This window comes from Panicum virgatum, chromosome 3N, assembly GCF_016808335.1.
Source record: "Panicum virgatum strain AP13 chromosome 3N, P.virgatum_v5, whole genome shotgun sequence".
Lineage (NCBI taxonomy): Eukaryota > Viridiplantae > Streptophyta > Magnoliopsida > Poales > Poaceae > Panicum > Panicum virgatum.
This window is the reverse complement of record NC_053147.1, coordinates 68,796,806-68,818,407: the sequence shown is the minus strand read 5'-3', so window position 1 is coordinate 68,818,407 and position 21,602 is coordinate 68,796,806. Positions and strand designations below refer to the sequence as shown.

Genomic DNA, 21,602 nt, shown 5'->3' with positions numbered 1-21,602 from the left:
AAAAACATCTACATCCCCCAAGGAGTTGCATGCAGTTTGCTGCATACTACTCCACGCCACAGCCACACGCCCACAGCCTTCGTCGTCCTCCTCGGTTTCCATGGTGAAGAGCCGGGTGCTGGTCGTGGGCGGCACGGGCTACGTCGGCCGTCGGATCGTGCGGGCGAGCCTGGCGCAGGGGCACCCCACGCTCGTCCTGATGCGGCCGGAGATGGGTCTCGACATCGACAAGCTCCAGATGCTGCTGTCCTTCAAGGCCCAGGGCGCGCGCCTCGTGCAGACGTCGCTGGACGACCACGCGGGGTTCGTCGCCGCCGTTTCGCAGGCCGACGTGGTGGTCTCGGCCATGTCCGGGGCGCACATCCGGAGCCACAACTTACACTTGCAGCACAAGCTCGTCGAGGCTATCAACGAGGCCGGGAACGTCAAGGTCACTTGTACGTGCTTATTATTTATGCCCTGTTTAGATCGACGCTTTTCCTTTTTATTGGATGCATGATGAGTTCTATAAATAAATTTTTTTTCCTGATTTTGGGGTAAAGTAAGATATCAGGTTCACGTTTCGTTTTAAAAATATTCTTTTACATGCAACCAGTTCTTTTTCTTCATGTTTTAGTTTTCTGCTTTACTCGCAAAAAAAAAATTCTGCTTAACATCCATATGTATGTATCTACCAGCTCCAACTTCTCGTCGATCGACAGCAAAATATTCTAAATATAGTCTATTTAGATTTGTTCCAAGTCAGTCTTTTTGTTTGATATTCGGTAACTAAAAGAAGATATATGCACTAACAATACAAAATTGATCTTAATTACTACTCTCACGATGAAAATCATTTTCATCACATGACACTTTATATATCAAATGATACATAGATTGTGGATGTTATTAGTGTAAATGTATTAAAGGAAGTGTTGTTTTGCTAATGCAAGGATGTTGTACGTGTCAAATATTTTGTGCTATGGGGTTAAATGGACTTGTGTTCACTACTACAGAAATAATTTCCAGGGACGCCCAGTTTTTTTCCAGAGGCGGCTGCAAATGTACCCCGCTCCTACAACAGGAGCTGGGTACTGTAGCTTCTCGACCGCCCCTGGAAATGCATCTTCAGGGGCGGGTGACGGCACCACCCGCCCCTGAAAATAGGGTTCATTTTCAGCCATCACCCGCCCCTAAAGATCCGATTTCCAGGGGCGGCCGGTGTCATCAGCCGCCCCTGGAAATGCGCCCCATTTTCAGGGGCGGCTGGTGGCATCAGCCGCCCCTGGAAAACCATTTCTAGGAGCGGCTGGTAATGCCACCCGCCCTTAAAAATGTCATAAATATCTGGGCGCCGACCATCTTCCTCCTCCCGATAGAACAGTGCTCTCTCGGGAGAGGTGCTGTCTGAATTTTCCATGCATCATAAATAGAGGGGGGAGGTTTTAAACTTGATTTCTTTGAAGTTAGAGGCTCTAGGAGGTAAGTAGCACCTAATTCTATGTTTTTTCTAAGCTTTTGGGTTAATTTTAATGGTCAAATTGTGCTCTCATTCCTCTATCTAGATGTAGATCTTAATTAGGTGGATTTATCATTTAAGCCATGAATTGCTTTAACTTTTTGGATAAATCTAGGCTATTTTAGTTGGAGCACATGATTAGGTAATTATTTGGGACCAATCTTTAAGTTTTAGCCTCATTTAGATGTGAACATATTTCCAAAAATTATAGAGGAGAGAGAAAATGATATGATTTCCCTCATATATTTATACACATGCAAGATAGTTTTTTTCCATCCTATGTTTTCACAGAATTATTATTTCTCTTATTTGAAATTATGTGAAATCCAAAAGAATAACAAAATACTTTCAGAAAGCGCAAGACTTTAACCCTAGGATTAACCCTTGTTTAAAGATTTATTATTATATCGGATGACATAGTAAATTGACTTTATCCAATATTTACGCTTATGTATAGATTTACTTGGCATATATTTCGCAAATTATTTAAGAGCTTGTTTTAATTCGTTTGAATCAGGTATTGTTTTTCTATTGTTGGTGTTTAGAGATGGATAGAACTTGGATGTACAAAGCACAAAGGACGGATGCATATTTCCGTGGAGAAGTTAATAAATTCATTCAAGCTGTGGAAAATCATGCAAGAATTGAGAAGACACAAATAATACATTGCCCATGCAAAACCTGTAAAAATCTGAGAGCATTCAGCGACACAACTATAATTAGATCGCATGTGTTGATTAGTGGTTTTGTAGACAACTACATAATCTGGAATAAACATGGTGAAGAAGAACAACCTCAGAGAGAGAATTCAATCGATGAAATAATGCAAGAGCCCGAGTTTAATATATTGTTTGATGCCTTTGATGATGCTGGCTGTGAGGATGAAGGTGTTGGTGGTGGTCATTTTGATGGTGTCAACGGGAGTCCCATCGATCTTGGCAGTGATAATGATAGCGATGAACTTGATGGTGCTGATTTTCTGAGCCAGTTGTTACGTCACACTAAAGCGGAGCTGTTGGTTGGTAGTGCTAAGGGGTTAGAAAACTTCGAGACGGTGAAGAAATCAGCAGAGGAAAATATATATGAGCGGTCTAAAGGATGTCCGAAACACTGGACCATTCTTCGTTTTGTACTTGAGCTGTTGACCCTAAAGGCTAAGCACAGCTGGTCAGACAGTAGTTTCAATGATCTCCTGGGTATGCTGGCCTGGTTGCTTCCAAAGCCAAATAAAGTGCCTGCGAACACATATCGAGCAAAGAAGCTTGTCAGCCCGTTCACAATGGGTGTGGAAAGAATTCATGCATGCTCGAATCATTGTATTTTGTATCGTGGGGATGCTTTCAAAGACTTGGACAAATGCTCTGTATGTTCTGCAAATAGGTACAAAAACAATGATGGTTATTATGGCGGCGATAATCATGGTAAAGGAGACAGGAATAAAAGGAAGAGGAAGGGTGCAGCAAATAGTGTTGTAGAGGCACCAAAATACTACTTTAGGCATCTCTGAGAAGCAGAGGTGAATTCCGGCGATGGTTATGTGGTACCTCCCGGTTGCCAACCGCCTAAGACGTTTCTTCTCCAACCCAAAGGATGCTGAGCTGATGCACTGGTGGGATTCAGATAAGCTTAAGAAGGGTGTTGGAAAGCTTCGACATCCAGCTGATACTCGGTAGTGGAAGAAATTTGATGAGCAGTATTATCTGGAATTTGAAAAGGACCCAAGGAACGTTAGGTTTGCGTTCAGTACGGACGGAGTGAATCCGTTTGGTGATAGGACTAGCACTCACAGCACTTGGCCGGTGATCTTGACGATGTACAACCTGCCTACATGGTTGTGCCAGAAAAGGAAATATCTTATATTGTCCATCCTTATATAAGGACCCAAGCATCCTGGCATCGATATTGATGTTTTCCTTGAGCCTCTGATGCAAGAGATGGAAACTCTTTGGAAGGAGGGTATCGATATGTTTAACGGCTTCACACGACAGACCTTTAATCTCAGAGCTATTATCTTCATCACCATCTATGATTACCAGGCTCTATTTGTCCTTTCGGGACAGGTCAAAGGTAGGACGGGATGCACGGTCTAGAAAGTTAGTTTACCTTGGCCGCAGACGTTTCTTGGTGGAAGGACATCGATACCGAAGTAAGAAGTTCTATACATTTTTTGATGGCAAGGCTGAATTACATTCTGCTCCAGTAAAAAGAGACAAGCACTATATTTTTAGAATGGTGAGGACCATCCAGGTTAGTATTAGACTCTGCTGATTTCGATCCGGATACTTATAAGGAATTCGAGGGCATCCTCAACATTTTAGCAAAATTGTTATTCTATACTTCGACTTCATGCAGAATCTTGCATACATAAATAACTACTTATTTCTTTTCTTTTTCTTAAAAAACAGGTCTTACAGGCACTACGTGTCCAAAGGAGGAGAGCACCCCCCCTGATAAGGAAAAAAATGGTGATTCGCACACAATATCCATGCCACAAGCAACCTGCCGGTTCCATGTAATGTGGATACTACGTGTGCGAGCACGTGAGGGAGTTCGGGAGGTACACAAAAGATCCCGAACTGGTAAGCATCTACTCTTTGCTAGGATAGATGTATAACTGCATATTGTAAGTGTTTGCATCTAACACTTGGTTTAATTTTGGAATGGATTTCTTATTTTCAGGATCAACGGCCACTCCACAATGGTCCACTCCATGAGAAACAACTTCTTTTTATAGTCGACGATTTATGTCACTTCATTTTGCATAAAGTGGTCCATATAGATGGGGAATTTGTTCACACTGAGCATGAATTATCAACCGACCCAAAATTTGCAAGCCTCTGTAAGTGGGACAATCAGGCACTTCGAGCCAGCAATAGTAGCGTTAGTCAATGTAAATGAAGTTTGTACTCTAATGATGCACTTTCATGATGTTTGTACTCTAATGATATGCACTGTAATGATACTTTTGTATGATTTTATGTTGAATTTTAATGATATGCAATGTATATGATTTTATGTTAACAAATATATTCATCATCGATCCATTCAAATAAAGTGGAAATATAATTTTGAAAAGCTAAATTGAATCGCGCAATTGATTTAGAGGTGAAAATTGGCGGGAAACATAAATTAGAATAATTAAATACAGCGGGAAACAAATTAGAATAAATTGGCGGGAAATAGAAATGTGAATGGAATTTCAAATTTTGGCTTGGCGGGAATTACATTTCAGGGGCGGCTCATGCTTTGAGCCGCCCCTGTAAAAGGTTTTTCAAGGGCGGGTTATGGCGTCAGCCGCCCCTGGAAAAATCATTTTCAGGGGCGGCTCACTTGACACGTTTCACATGGTGCTGTGTGCTTTTCTTTTTAAATCGGCTATGGACATGCTGAAGCTCAATCTACTGGGCAGTGACTATACATCAGTATTTCTCAGACACTGCCAAGGAGAAGCCTTGTTCCTTTGGACCAAAATTTACTTCGCACTCCCTCCCACCCACTAGTCACAAGATAATTCTTAGGCCAGTTTCAGTGGAGAGTTTTATTGCACAGTTACCAAGACTGTCATGTCAGCTTGACACTCGAATGAAACTACCTCTCTCAGTACACAATTTCACTACACAAATTTCATATACAAATTGCAATATTAAATTGTGCAATAGTGATGTGATCAAATATGCCATATAGACTATGCAACCATTTGTAATGCCAATCTCTCTATACTCTCTCCCGCACCCATCTCTCATATGGCCACCTGACTGCAGCGCCATCCTTCTCTCTGCACTAACCGGCTAGTACCTTCCCATCTCCCTCACGCCAAGCCATCTTTGCTCTCTTCTTCCCCCCAAATTGGCAACTCCATTCCCAAATCAGAGAGCAATCAATCAGGTCACAGGCTCACAGTTTAATCGCATCGACATGCTACAACTTTGATCGAGCCAACGCAAGTACGCAACACCACCACTTGCAAGCTGCTCTCGCATGAGCACTGCGCAACAACTCCTGCTCTCTTGATGATGCTACAGGGATAGGGAAGCTTCAGGAAGAAGGGATAAACTCGCATACGAGGCAGCACCGCAGCAGGGTCTAGATCTGATGGCTCGTCGGCAGTAGCAGCCCACGGGCGAGGCATCATGGCAGCGGCAGCCTGCGCGTGCCGGCCTGTGTGGCGGCGGTCCATGGGCGAGGGCGCGAGGCATCATCAGCAACGGCGGGCGGCGCCCCACAGGTGAGGCTCGTCGGCAGCGGCGTACCTGCAGCGTCAGCGAGCGCGGGGAGCGGAGGCGCGGGGCGGCAGCGAGATGAAACGGAAGGTGAAAGGGGGAGCAGCGGATCCAGACATGAAACGAATTAGCCTCAATACGAGTTTCATCGCGTGTCATCGGCGTTGGTAACTGGTCCAGCACCGTGTCGTGGTGATGAAACGGTTCTTCCTTCTCTCCTCTTTAATTCATTGCCATGTCACCAAAACTGCTGATGTGTCATGGATTTAATGCCTATGAAACATCCATGACACTACCATTGAGACTGGCCTTAGTGGGACGAGTTTTATTCTCATTAAATGAGGTAACACATCAGCAAAACTTATGACATGGCAAAAAATTTTGAGGAGAGAGGAGAGATGAGTTTTGTCTAGATGAAACCTAGTCACATGGGTTTTGGTCATATGATATTCTGGGATAGAGGAATCTGGGTTCCATCCATGGTAACTATATGGAAGCAAACTACACTACAACAGATCAGGCCTTTGATCCAGGCTATTTGTCCCGGCTGTCTTTGGGCCCGGGACTAAAGGGGGCTTTTGTCCCGGGTCCAACGGCTAGCCGGGCAGGCGGGGGAGGGGGGGACAGGAGCCTTTGGTCCCGGTTGGAGCACCAACCGGGACCAAAGGACCCCCTTTTCTCCCGGTTGGTGACTCCAACCGGGACCAACGTCCCCTCGGCCCGTTGGTCCCGGTTGGAGCCACCAACCTGAATAAAAGGGGTCCTCTGGTCCCGGTTGGTGCCTCCAACCGGGACAAATGTTCTTGGCCCCCCTTATCCCCTTCCCCCTCCTCCCGCCCGAGCCATTCAGCTCATTTGTTCTTGCTGTTCTTGGCTCGGGTGAGGGGGGTTCTTGCTCATTTGCTCACCACATTAGTGAAGATTTTTTACTCCCCCGTCCACCCATTGGCGCTAAAGGTTTGGGACTTGTTTCCCTCTTCTTTCATTGCTTGTATAGCTCATTTCATGCTTTAGAAATAGAGAAAATGTGTAGCTCATTTCTTGCTCACTTAAATTGCATATGTAAGTGTGATTTATTTGTTTTAGTTTATCCAAAGGAGTGTAGTATACTTGTTTTAGTTGATCCAAAGAGTTAATGTGATTTTCCTTGCATAAATGGCTATATATTATAAATGAGTGTAGTATATTTTTTATTTTTAGATTGAGATGAGTATGTGGATAGTAGAAATTTTTAGAATGAGTGTAGACAGTTCATGTGATTTACTTGTATATATGACCATATTGTGGATACTAGTTTTTTATAATGAATTATGAAAGGAGTATAATAGAATTTTTTTTGTATTATGAAAGGAATCCTAAATTTGGCAGAGAAGAAATTAACAAATCTAAAGTCCCATGACTGCCACGTGCTTGTGACCGAACTTTTTCCGGTTGTGCTGCGGGGGATTCTGCTTGACAACGTCCGGTTAACCATCGTGAAGCTATGTGCCTTCCTCAACGCAGTTTGTCAGAAGGTAATTGACCCTGACAAACTGATAATGCTGCAAAATGATGTGGTGCAATGCCTTGTTGGATTTTTGCTGATATTTCCACCATCTTTCTTCAATATTATAACACATCTTCTAGTGCACCTTGTGAAAGAGATTGATATTCTCGGACCAGTATTCCTACACAACATGTTCCCCTTCGTGAGGTACATGGGGTACTGAAGAAATGTGTTCATAATCGAGCTCGTCCAGAAGGAAGCATCGCCAGTGCCTACGGAACTGAGGAGGTCATTAACGTTTGTGTTGACTTTATTGATGACCTTAAACCGATTGAGGTCCCTGAATCGCGATATGAGGGGAGACTAGATGGAAAGGGTACACTAGGAAAGAAATCATATGTCTGCACATATGATGTCTCATTCAAAAAAGCGCATTACACGTTCTTCAACAATCATCCTTGGTGGATCCGTATATCGAGGAACATAAGAAGATTCTGCTCTCCAAAATCCCGGAAAAGTCTGAGGCCGGGATTACACGTGAGCACATGAATACTTTCGGCAGCTGGTTGCGGAAGCATCTAATGTATAACTTGGATATAAGTGAACAACTTTTCTTATTGGCTAGGGGACCATCTTGAAATATCTTAACATACCAAGGGTACGAGATAAATGGAAACACATTTTACACGATAGCCCAAGATAAAAAGAGCACCAACCAAAACAGCGGTGTCCGTATGGATGCCATGGACAAGAATGAAAAAAAGGAGACATATTATGACTACATTTAAGAGATATGGGAGCTGGATTGCGGTCCCAATTTTAGGGTGCCTCTATTTCATTGCCAATGGGTGAAGCTATCTGGAGGAGGTGTAACAAAAGATCAGTATAGGATGACAATAGCTGATCTCAACAATCTTGGGTATAGAGACGAGCCATTTGTCCTAGCCCAGGATGTCGCTCAGGTTTTCTACATTAAGGACATGTCCAGCAAGCCAAAGAAGGGGATAAACAAGCAAAAGGATGAGCCTAAATGACACATAGTTCTATCAGGGAAGAGAAACATCGTTGGAGTCGAGGACAACACAGACTTGTCAGAAGATTATAATAACTTTGTTGCCATTCCACCTTTCGAAGTCAATGCTGATCCATGCATCCTGCTAGCTAATGAGGATGCTCCATACTTATGCCGTGATCATAATCAAGGGATATTTGTGAAGAGAAAGTCTGTTACCGTACCAGTAGCTGCTGATACTTGATGTACTAGAATAATTTTATATTATTTTATAAAAAAGTAATGGCAATTCGAATATTTTGATTATATATGTATTGTACCATTATCCTTTATATATCATTTTTTATATTTTTCACATAATTATCAAACTCAAGGATAATTTTCATGCAATTAGTTGAATTACTAAACTAAGTATATTTATTTCAAGAAATTAGACACACACTATACTCTTTCACTAACACACACTATCTCACAAAGCCACACACTACTCATTAATTCCATGAAATGGATTAATTTTGTGTAAAACTCACTTTTTAAACATTAATGTCGTGATAGAACCCATTTTCTATCGAGAAACAATAGTTTGAAAAAATTTATTTACCTAATACATTTTTGCATGGTCAAAATAAATAATATAATATGTACAAAGTTATATATTTCGTGGATCCAATCACTTTAATGAAAATGAAATATTTTTGCTGTGTATATCAAGTCTAAATAAAATCAGAAATGTTGTTTGATAATTTTTGGATCCATAATTTATTTTTTACTCAATTGACAAATGATAGCCTATTTTAAAAGAGAAATAAAAAGGAACAAATGAAAAAGAGAAAGGTTTGGTGGGAAAGATGGAAAACGGGCCTCTTTTGTCCCGGGTGATAGATCCACCCGGGGCTAAAGGTGGGCCGCAGGCTGGGAATTTGCCTGCCCGCCAAAAAGCCCCTTTGGTCCCGGTTACAGCCACGACCTGGGACCAAAGGGTCTTTAGTCCTTGGTGGTGGCTGGACCCGGGACAAAACGCCCCCCCTTGTCCCGGGTCCAGCCACCACCCGGGACTAAAGACCCTTTGGTCCCGTGTCGTGGCTGGAACCGGGACCAAAGCCCCCCTCCACCTATATATCTCCCCTTCTTCCTCTCGCCCCATGTTCCCCCAACACTTAGCCATTCTTGATCTGCGACATCATCGTCCCCTACTCCCTCGGCGGTCGCCTACAACTGCTCAACGTCGTCGTCCCCGAGCACCGTCTCCTCCTCGCCGCCGTCGTCCCCGAGCGCCGCCCAGAGGAAGCACCGCTGCCCCGAGAGCTCCGCCGCCCTGCAAAGACCCCGACCCTGCCCAACCGCCGCCGTCATCATCCCTGAGCGCTGCCCGGAGGACGTCCCCGCCCAGAGCGCCGCCGTCGTCCTCCCCACATGCTCCCAGAGGAGGACGCGCCACCGTCGTCCCCGGCCACTTCCGCCTACCGTCGTCCACCACTGCGTTGGCGTCGTCCCCGAGCTCCGCCTCCAGCTCACCCGCTCCTCGCCCGTGCGCCGTCGCTGAGCCCCGCCCTCGCCTGTGTGCCGCCGCCGCCCGCCGTACGTGCGCTGCGCACCACGCACCGCCTTAGACCGGCCGTGCGCCGCCGCCGCCCCTAACCATAATGATGCATTGTGTGAAATTTGTTTAACTGTGAATTTTTGTGAATTATGTTTAACCCTAATGTGAACTATGTTGTGAAATTTCTTGTGTCAATTTGTTTAATTTAATTTGATGTAAATTAGGTGTTAATTTGTTTAATTTATAGTGTTACTTTGTAAAATGTAGTCTGAAGTTATATTTAATTTGTTTAATGTGTGAATTTGTTTAATTTGTAAAATATAAATTAGGATGTTAATTTGTTTAATGTGTTAATTTATAGTGAAATTATATTTAATTTGTAAATGTATGAATGTGTATGCATGTGTGTATGTATATGTGTGTGTAAAGTGTGTTACATGTATATTTTACAAACGTAGTCCGATCCAATCCTCGTCCATCTAAACGTAGTCCGATCCAATCCTCGTCCATCTAAATGTAGTCTGATCCAATCCTCGTCCATCTAAACATAGTCCAATCCAAACATAGTCCCCTTCTCGACCTCGTCCATCTACGTTGTCCGATCCAATCCTCGCTGACACCTAAACGTAACCGACGTCTAGAACATTACATGTACATTTCATCGCATAGTGACACACTACTTAGTGAATTTATTTTGTGAAATGTATTTGAATTACTTAGTGAAATGTATTTGAATTACTCATTACTTAGTGAAATCTATTTGAAATACTCATTACATGTACATTTGATTGCTTAGTGACACTACATATATTTGAATTACTTAATCAAATGTTTATAATATTTCTTGAATATTTCATGTATATTACTTAGTGACTACAAAATATTATAGATAATTGCATGGTGACTTAGTGAAATACTTGGAGAATTACTTAGTGAATTACTTAGTAAATTACTTGGAGAATGACTTAGTGAATTACTAAGTGAATATTTCATTGAATTACTTAGTGATTTACTCCTCTCACACGATCAAAGACTGGCGGGAGAGGTTCCACATGCAGTGGCCATAGCAATGAGCCAGCAACAGCAAGCGCAAGCGGTGCCTCTAGAACCTAATGTCACAGTCGATCATCTATCTCAGCGGAAAAGCAGCTGCGCTTCCACAGATGTCACTGTCGAGACAACGGGAATTTAGGCCTCAATTGAAACGATGGCCTAGCAGCGGTTTCTAGTGGATGAGATCACCCAGCAGATACCTTGTGACTTGCAGAGTGCCGTCAAGAACTTAACGTTCATGGTAGCATACGTTATCGCCATGCCAACCCAACCAGGAGACGTGTACCAAGGGCAGCAAATTCTGGCAGGATACGCTAGTGTTGGCGTGGAGCAGGTGTGCGAGGGTTGGGGGACGCTCGAGCTTGATATTCCTGGAGGCAACGGGGAGATGACACTAGCAGAGGCCATTCATGGCTACATCCTATGGTACAAGCGCTACATCGTCCTAAAGTCGAATGAACAACCCTCTCGAAGGCCTACATCTCCGCAACCCTCTCCAAGCACAGCACTGTCTCTGCAAGCTTCACCAGAACATTCTCTTGGGCAGCCAATGAACACTCAAGCGTCACCGTCGCCTCCATGGTCACCTCCTCCACCGCCGAAGAAGCAAAAACAGCCGCCAAAGAAGCAAGCACCAATTAAGGAGCCTCCAAAGAAGAAGGAACAGAAGAAAAAACAAAGGAGGCTCCTATTAAACCATGGGATAGGAGTCTTGAAGAATCCGAGAGGATAACTGCTGAAAGGGTTAAAGAGCACTTCAAACCGAAGCCGCCACAGCTAAAGGAGAAAGTAATAAATCCGGGAGATTTGAAATTTTTTATTGGAATGTGTGAAGCAAATAAGAGAAAATTTATTCTTAAAGAGCCGCCTTCAGACTATGACCGCCAAATTATGATGTCTTACGAGAACAAGAAGAGATTGAGGGTCACGGCCGATTGAGGGTCACGGCGGATTGAGGGTATCCAATCGATCAAATCAATACAAACTCTAATTTTATCTTCTTTATTTTTTCTCCAAACCCTAGCTTTTCCAACCTCTATCTACTGTTCTTCCTTCATCTCCGCGACGTCTGAAGGTGTTCTAGGTGGCCTGCCGATCCTAGAGCAACCCTACGTGTGCCTGCCCTGACGGGGTCCCTCCCAGCGAGTGTTCGTAGGCCGTCGCCGATTTTCACCGGTGACCGGGACCGGTCAGACTGCTCCACGTAGGAGGAGCTGCATCGAGCCCCTCCTCGCGCCGCGCGATCTAGCCCATTCATGTGTTGATCTGTTAAAGGCATCAACAGTAAGTAAAAAACTTGTTAGTATTTGAACTCGTATTGTAATTAGTCCAAATTAATTTTCCCACTTTTCCATAGGTCGAGGCGATGCGCGATGAACTAATACCAGAGCAAAAGATTATGGCGATTCAAGAACAATTGTCCAGATTTATTGTTGAGCAAGTCCTCGATCCAAAAGGTGAATTCTACTATGATGGACAGTCTTACATTGACAATCGCAGCAAATATGATAATGTACGTGTATATATGTAATTAAAAATAAATATACCTATGTAAATATATATGTGTATATATCTAAGGATATCTATTTATGAGTGTGTATGTATTATATATAAGACCTCCAATAATATATATATATATATTATATTTGTCCTAGACATTTTCATATGTAAAGAAATTCACACATATAGATATGTGTATACATATATATATATGTGAATTACATTATATATGAAAACCATCTAGGACAAATATTATATAAATGAATATATATGTATATATTAGTGGAGTCCTTACTCACCCTGAATTCTAATACAAAAGTGTAATTGAAATGAGAAAGTGTAACTGAAATGAAAAAGAAATGAGAAATGCATAACTAGAAAAAAAGTGACCTTTGGTCCCGGACCAAAGGTCCCTTTTAGTCCCAGTTGCCAGACCCGGGACAAAAGGACCACCCTTTTGTCCCGGTCTGGCGATCTTGGTTGAGAAACCGGGACAACAGGGGTTTTCCAACCGGGACAAATTAGTTGTTTTGTAGTAGTGCTAATATGTTGGGAGAAATATTATATCCATGTGAATAATTTTTAAACAATCAATAAAATAACCATGGAACCGATGTAGTTTGTACAAGGCAAGGACGTACTTAGGGAATAAACTTCTATTATAGAGAGAAATATAGAGGATATTTCTGGTAAGACGGAAAGATGATTTTGATTTTTCCCACTCGTAAATTGTTGAGAACTGTCCCATACAAGCACCAAAATAAGTTGCATTAGCGACTTTGCAGTGGCACCTGTGCTAGGAAAAATGGTTGGAAGAACAATAAATACTTTTTTGCTTGTTTATATCTTTTGTATACATGGGCAGATCTCTCTCATTCTCTCAGTTGAATATAAAACAATGAATAGTGGAGTAGCGAAATCATATTAAAAATACATAATTGTGAATGCAGCGTTTCAGACCATCGGAATTTGGCATGGACCCATCGAGGATGAGGCATGCTCTTGAACCAGGAAGCGTTACGTTTGATGAAAAGATGGAGATAAGAAGGGCAGTAGAAGAGGCGAACATTCCCCACACGTATGTTTCTGCTAATTTCTTTGCTGCTTACTCTTGTCCTAACCTCTGTCAACTGCGCACCCTTTTGCCACCCAAAGAGAAAGTTCATGTATACGGCGACGGCAACATCAAAGGTAAACACCAAACTTGCTTGTTCACATTCCTATCATCTTTAATTTATTTTTCTCAGATCTGACATTTAGCTCAAATTTCATTAATATGTTCTTTACTTAACAATAAACACATATTTGGATTATCAAAATGCATGTACATGAAGCTCTTCAAAAAAAATTTGAATATCATACATGACTTTTTTTTTCTTTCTATAGAACGTGAATAATGCCTAGCTTGTCTCTTGTAATAAACCATGCCCTATCCAAGATGGACGTATTAAACAGAGGAAATAAAAAACTGGAAGTAATAACATGTCCCACTTTTTACAACTTCGTCCTATTTTGAGAACATAGTGCAAAAATTTTCACTAATCATCCTATCCTAGTGTCATGTTCTGATGACTGGATGGATACATACTTCTGACATATTTATTACCATGCAGCGATATTTGTGGATGAAGATGATGTCGCAACATATACAATTAAGTCCATCGATGATCCTCGCACCTTGAACAAGACAATATACATAAGACCACAAGAAAACATTCTCACTCAGAATGAAGTGATTGCAAAATGGGAAAAGCTCTCTGGAAAAGTTCTGGAGAAAATCCACGTTCATGCAGATGAATTCTTGGCTTCAATGAAAGGTAACTGCAAAAACTACTGTATGTTTAAGGATAATGTGTATATGATTAAGAATACGTTTTGTGTAATTAATGGCACAAAAAATGGTGGAAGGGTCACATTCAGTATTAGAGTAACTAGATGATTTATAAAAGGGCTAATAACTGTATAGTTGTACACATAATAGATAAAAGGGCTTATGTAGGACATGCAAGAAACATATCATCAGTATTTTCTTCGTTTGTTACATGAGATTACTGTTGATTTATGTAAGGTTGGTTCAAATATTAACCTGTTATATCGACTAGTATAAGCCTTTAAAATCACCCATCATTGAAATAATAGCACTTGCATATGTATTGTCCTTTCTTTTGTTGGAACATATTGTGGGTCTATGAATTCTCATCTTGTACATCTCTCCCAGTTACAGAACGCAATATGAATTTTACACATATTTTATGCAGGTACTGACCTTGCCAATCAAGTCGGAGTAACCCACTACTACCATTTTTTCTATGAAGGTTGCTTGACAAACTTTGAAATCGGAGATGATGGAGCAGAGGCTACTCTGCTGTACCCAGAAGTTCAGTACACCAGCATGGACGAGTACATGAAGATATATTTGTAATGGCAAATTTTGAAAATTTCTTGTGGGTCTTTCTTAAAATATCAATATCCATGGACACTATGTGTTTGAATTATTTTGTATTGCATTATGTATTGACAACAAATACTACTTCCTGTATTAAGCTCTACTGTCCAGAATGATATATGGATCAATAAACATGAGAGGCCCATGTTACTTTTGTTCTTAATTATTTTTGTATAAGAATAGTAATTTGGGAAATCTTCATATCTATAGTTTCATATTTAAATGCGGGTAGGCACTGCTATTTTGGCGTTTGCTTCTATTGTAGGCACTGCTATTTTGGCGTTTGCTTCTATTTCAAATGGGCTGGTCATAAGGCTGAACCACACAATGTGCTCGTCATCTGTGCAGAGTAGAACTTGATTATTAACAAAGTGATGAATGTGCCCACATGAACTTTTAGACTAGAAATATAGGCGCGGCAAAGCCGCGCTCTCTGTGGAGCAGGCTATGGAATAAGTGGTATTGAAACATCATTGGTACCCACTCGCATCCTTAGTCGGTTATCATGAATTGTGACATATGGAATAAGTGGCAGTGGCGGATCCAACGTGGGGGGGCAGGTGGGGCTCGAGCCCCCTACCCCCTGTGCAGCAGTGGAGCCCCCCCGGCACTCCCCTCCATTTTTTCCGTCATGGGAAGAAGCTCAAGGGGCTGGAGCTTTGGCTGGAGGTTGAAGAAGACATTTTTGCGCTGTTGGGCCAACTTGGGCCAGAGGAACAGCCAACCATAGACCAAACAAATTACAATGGCCCAACTAAAATGGCCCATCCGGCCCCTCGCGGCCCAGCAACCGCCAAAACCCTATCCCCTCCCACTCCCAGCTTCTGAGCACTAGCCGCCGCCCCTGTTTGCCCGACCGGCCACTCCCGAGCCGGCCGAGCGTGCCTGAGCCCGTGCCGGCGCCGCCTGCTCGCCGAGTCGCCGTCCGGCCGTCCGCCGGCCGCCTTCACTGCGCCTCCGCGGCTCCGCCCTCCAGATCCCGGCTCCCGCCAGCCGCCAAGGCGCACCAACCCTGGTGACCTCGGGCTAGGCCGCTAGGGGCCGGCCGGCTTGGGGAGCGGAGCGGCGCGACTGCGCTCGGCGGCCGCGAGCACCACACCGCGCCGGTGCACGGTGGCTAGCCGGCCACACCGCGAGCCCGCCAGCCGCGACTCCGCTAGCTCGTAACAGGCGACCGCCGAGCCAGCGCTCTGTTGCAAGAAGAAAAAAGTATGGTGTATATGCTGGCATGCTGTAGCTATAGAAATGCAATGCAATTAACTAAAATCAATAGTGAAATTGTTCTTTTTAGTATACTGATTAGCCAATTTATTTTTAAATTCATCCCTAGATTGCAAGATGTCAAAAAGAACATTGTTCAACTGTTATTCAAGCAGCAGCAGTACTCCTAGCCTAGAGAATAATGAGAACACAAGACCACCGAAATTACCACGGGTGGAATTTAGTTCTTCGGATATTGTTAGTGACCCAGGACTGCACAAACCAATTGATGAGCATCCATTTGAAATTAGAGATCAAATGAAAAGGGCATATGCTTTGAGAGGACCAACTGAACTGGTTGGTATTTCATTTCCTCGCAAATGGCAAAGTGGTGAATGGAGATCCTTCCAACAAAGTTGGTTTGCAAAATATGATTGGTTGGAGTATAGTGAATCAAAGGATGCTGCATTTTGCTTGTACTGTTATCTTTTCTTTGTGCCCGGCAAGTCTGAAAAATTTGGGAGTGATGTCTTTGCAAAAAAAGGTTATGAGAAATGGAAGAAGGCTTTGGAAAGATTTGATAAGCATGCTGCCTCCCACTCTCAAAACAATGCAATTATGAAGTGTGATGATTTCATGGATCAGAGGACTAGTGTGACTAACAAAGTTGTTAAGTACACTAAAGAGGAAGAAGCTTGATATAAAATTCGTTTGACATCTTCTTTAGAAATTGTAAGATTTCTCATTGAACAAGGAGAAGCTTTCCGTGGGCATGATGAGTCTTCTACTTCTCTGAACAAAGGTACATTTAGAGAGATGGTTCAGTGGTACAAGAACAAGAAAAATAAGGTGAAGGATGCATATGAAAAAGGTTCTAAATATTGTCAAATGTTGTCTCCTCACATACAAAAGGACCTTACCAAAGCTTGTGCAGAGGAGGTCACTGCAGTGATTATGGATGAGATCCGGGGTAGGCATTTCTCAGTGCTAATTGATGAGTCTAGAGATGTATCAATAAAGGAGCAAATGGCTATGATTTTGAGGTTAGTGGTCTCCTAGAATATGTCATTTTGATTTCACAATTTTAGAATTTATTTGGTAGTAACATACAATGGAATGTGTTATGCAGGTTTGTGAATGATGAAGGAAAGATCGTGGAAAGGTTTCTTGGACTTAAACATATTGAGAAATGTACATCAGCCGCATTGAAAGAAGCTTTGGTCAATTTGCTTTCCAGCCATAAATTATCCATCTCTATGCTTCGTGAACAGGGTTATGACAGTGCTTCTAATATGAGAGGTGAATTTAATGGTGTTCAGAGATTGATTCGGGATATAAATCCTTATGCTTTCTATGTGCACTGCTTTGCCCACCAATTGCAGTTAGTGGTTGTTGCCGTTTCAATTTCTACCCCCGCCATTGCTGATTTTTTTAACTATGTTCCTTTAATAGTCAATACTGTGGGTGCATCTTGTATGAGAAAGGATGCATTGGTTGCAAAATATCATGATGTGTTGCTAGAAAAGTTGGAGAATGGTGAGATTACAACTGGAAGAGGTATGAATCAAGAAAGTAGTCTAGCTAGACCTGGAGATACTAGATGGAGCTCACATCTTAAAACATTGCTTCGAATTTTGGTAATGTGGGAGGCTATCTTGGAGGTACTAGAGGTTGTAAAGAAGGATTCTATTAAACCAACATGTAATGGTGGGGCTTTTGGTTTAATTGGTAAAATGGAAAGCTTTGATTTTGTGTTCATCATGCACTTAATGATAGAATTATTGAGCATTACAGACAGTTTGTCAAAGGCTTTGCAAAGGAAGGATCAAGATATTGTTGAAGCAATGAATATGATAATGGATGTGAGAGATTGCTTGCAGGATATGAGGGATAATGGATGGGAACCATTACTCAAAAGTGTGAAGTTATTCTGTGACAAAAATGATATTAAAGTGCCCAATATGGATAAGGAAGTAAATGCTAGAGGGACATCTGCACGTAGAAGGCAAAAGGTAACAAATATGTATTACTACAATGTTGAGATTTTTCTGGCTGCCATTGATGCCATTATGTCAGAGATGAATCATCGGTTCAATGAAGTTAGTTCAGAGTTATTAGTATGCATGGCTTCTCTTAATCGAAGGAACAATTTCTCTAGTTTTGATGTGGCTAAGCTTGTGAGACTTGCTGAAATTTATGCTGAAGATTTCAATGTTGCGGATCTTTTATTGCTACCAGGCCAACTTAAGGACTTTATTAACCGTGCTAGGAGAACTCAAAGTTTTAGTGGATGTACAGAATTTTCAAAAGTTACTGAAATTATGGTTAAGAAAACAATGCACACATCTTACCTATTGCTATATCGGCTCATTGAGCTAACTTTGATACTTCCGGTGGCCACGGCTTCAGTTGAGAGGGTGTTTTCAGCTATGTCCCTTATAAAGACAGACTTGCGTAGCAAAATGGAAGATGAATGGCTCAATGACTTGATGATATGCTACATTGAGAAGCAGATATTTAGAAGCATTGGTAATGAAAAAATCATGCAACATTTTGAAGAGATGAAAAAACATCCTATGTTGTTGCCTAAACAGAATGTAGTGGTATGCTCCATTGTTCATTCTTTTCCAATATTCAAAACCATTTTGAAGTTGTTATATGCCGTTTCTCACCAATTATTTTTCTTTTATGTCATGTGCAGATTGCTCCGCATGAAGAATAATGGGTATTAAACATACTTGCTGTGGAGAAATTGTGAATTTGTCTTTGGCTACTTTTTCAACATGTAATTTGTATTAGTCCTCTATGTTTTCATATACGCTACTTTGGAATATGATGTTGGTCTATCATGATGCTGGTCTTTTATGAGAATTGAGACTATAATTTATGGTTGTGTCAGCCCTCAGCCCCCCCTATTTTAATTTCCTGCGTCCGCCCCTGATAAGTGGTATTGAAATTATTTCTGACAGGTGAGAAAAGTAGCCGCAAGTAGACTTTCCATTATCCGATTATCGTGACTTATTACTGCAAGTAATAAAGTTCCAAGTTAATTACATTGCAAAAATGAAAAAATATTGTGGAGTAGTACAGTACTCCAATTAAATTGTTTTAATCTTTCAACAGAGGGGAATATTCTTTTTGTACAAAAGGTATATACCATTCGTCTAAGCAACCTTATATTCGAAGTTCTCCCTATTATTGGTTGAACAAGCAGCAACTGCATGCTACCCACATCTGCCAAATATATTCCAAAATAAACTAACAAAGCTTCACTAACACTGATGGGTACATAAGTGTGGGACCGGAACAGGCGACTTGATGGGGGTGAATAAGAGCCGATCAAAAAAAAATCTCGAAAAAGCCGACTCCAATTCACTGCACAAAACACCTCTTTTCTAATCGCCAAGATGACACAAGTCTACTGGTGACATGCTCACCTAGAAACGATTAGAAATTCTTGAGACAAAGCGGAAGCAACATGGAAAGCACGGCAAAGATAAACTTGCACCGAGGAGGAGCTAATCAACCTCTAAAGCACCCTAACTAAGCATGGATAAATTAATTCAAATTAGCAAGAATAAATATAATTAAAGACTAGCTAATTAAGCTAGCAAAGATTATCAAGAACTAAGCACACAAGAACTAATTAAAACAAATTAAAGAGCGTAAACTAAAATGCTAGTTAGAGCTTAAAGGAAATAAAAAGATGTCAAAGGAAGAAATGAGAAATATTTTTGAGGGGTGGAAGAAATGAGAAATAAAAAGGGAAGACTTGCTCACCATGCGTTGGGCCATATGCCCCTGGCCTCCCACGCTGGCTGCACCAACAGAGCAGCCTAATTGGTTGGCTGGTTTTAACGCAGTCAAGCTCTCGAGATGCAACGTCTTCATGATTGGCTAGCTGAAGCAGCGCCGGAGCGATTCCCACGATGCAAAGTGCGCCTTCGAGCCAGGCTCCTTGGATGCTGCAAAAATGGGTGTTTCTGGCGGGTCTGGCTCGCCGCATGCCTAGACGTATGCGTTGCGGCAGCAAAATAGAGATGAGCGGTGCAGCCAGTAGGCCAACCAATCAATTTCCCTGCACATCCTACCAGCATGCAAATGAGCAACCAATCACCGTGGGGGTGGATTAGGGATGTAAATGGTACAGATATTTTTCGACTGTATTCGAATTCGATCCGGTCTGTAAGGGTTTTTATCCGTCCATATCCGATTCCGAGTATTCAATATTCGTAATCGATCCGTATCCGAATGCTCAAAAGTTATATTTTATGATGTCGACATCCATTGCAATCTTATCCGGCAAAAACTAGCACTATCCGTATTCGACTCCGTATTCGAACAAAAATATAAAAACAAATATGATATCATTAATATCCGTCCGTATCCGATCCGTTTACATCCCTAGGGTGGATGCGTTGAGCCTGGCTGTGTTAAACCTGGCTCCTGGGTGCGACATAGGCTCCACTCAGACGAGAACCAATCATCAGGCCCTAAGTGTACCAATCTGATTGCTAGAAGATGTTAATTTGATAAGATTAAATGCTTCATTTCCAACTATGGCGAAATAGATAAAACGCTCCATCCCGATGCGCAGCAATTCTATGTTTTTTTTAACAAACCACACAAGACAAGACCGTGCGAGTTTCTATTGATTCTCATAGATTGATTCTCAATCTCCTATTGTAGCTATCATGAGCCTATTTTATTGCAATTAATTTCCGACTCGGAATAAATACCGTTCTCTTGTTATATATCTTTTATTGTTTCTATCATTTCCATCCCGGAATGAATCCATATACAGCCAAACAAGCTCTTAGGGAGTTTTATTTCTCTTCATCTTCCTTCTTCCTCTCCTCCTTTGGCTGTGGGGGTGGGGGAAAAGGAGGTAACAAGCTTCGATTATTGTTGTCCCGAATTTCACAATCTCATCCTCTAGCTCGTTGCAATCACAAATACGGAGCTGATAGTTTTCCATCTTCAATCATATAGGAGTAGTACTAGATTGTTGCTCGCGCGTGCCGGGTAACGAGTTGGTTCTCCAACAAAGACCTAATTAGCCACCATGTAGAGAGAGGAGAGGTAAGAATTAAGAGTGAAGAAAAAAAGAAGAAAAAGAGGGGGACTAGCAATTGACACTACTAGAAATGATGAAAACAACGGTGGTTCCAAATTAGGTTTTGCTGGCAGTTTAAAGTTTGTGACTGTAAAAATGTTTTGTCCCGTAGGTTCGACAGGGAAGCAATCAAAAATGGCATCTTTACTGTAGGTTCTTTGTACGAACCGCCGGTAGAAAACGGCGATGATTTTTACCCGAGATTCGTTCCAGTAACCGCTGCTATAAATGTCATCTTTACCCAAGGTTTTTCTAATGACCGCCGCTAATAATCGGCGTCGCGGTGGGAATCACGGCCCAGCAGCCCATCTCGGGGTTCCTGAGGCTCTTCGAGCCCTCGAGCGCTGGCTCCCATCGTCCAGAACAGTGGTGGCGGCCGGCCGACGGGTACTTAGAAGAGCGACGCTGGTCCGGCCGTTCGAACGCACGGCGCGGCCGGCGTGCGCCGTGGCCGCCCGAGGTAGAGGCCGGCAGGCAGGGGCGGAGCCAGGATGATAATTTTTTCATTGTTAGGGGGGCCAATCATATAAA

The 21,602-nt window shown here is 42.3% G+C and overlaps 2 protein-coding genes across 2 annotated transcripts; both read left to right on the top strand.

Moving 5' to 3' along the window:
- The first annotated feature begins 79 nt into the window (after nucleotides 1-79).
- Nucleotides 80-14,918, top strand: LOC120667037 (isoflavone reductase homolog). The gene is made up of 4 exons (XM_039947044.1): nucleotides 80-430; nucleotides 13,260-13,500; nucleotides 13,923-14,126; nucleotides 14,568-14,918. Exons 1-4 carry the CDS (start codon nucleotides 101-103, stop codon nucleotides 14,729-14,731), a joined length of 939 nt encoding a protein of 312 aa, XP_039802978.1. The 5' UTR covers nucleotides 80-100; the 3' UTR covers nucleotides 14,732-14,918.
- A 1,171-nt stretch (nucleotides 14,919-16,089) lies between these two features.
- On the top strand, nucleotides 16,090-18,806 carry LOC120667036 (zinc finger MYM-type protein 1-like). Its single transcript, XM_039947043.1, has 3 exons — nucleotides 16,090-16,998; nucleotides 17,085-17,967; nucleotides 18,657-18,806. Exons 1-3 carry the CDS (start codon nucleotides 16,772-16,774, stop codon nucleotides 18,675-18,677), a joined length of 1,131 nt encoding a protein of 376 aa, XP_039802977.1. The 5' UTR covers nucleotides 16,090-16,771; the 3' UTR covers nucleotides 18,678-18,806.
- Nucleotides 18,807-21,602: the final 2,796 nt, after the last annotated feature.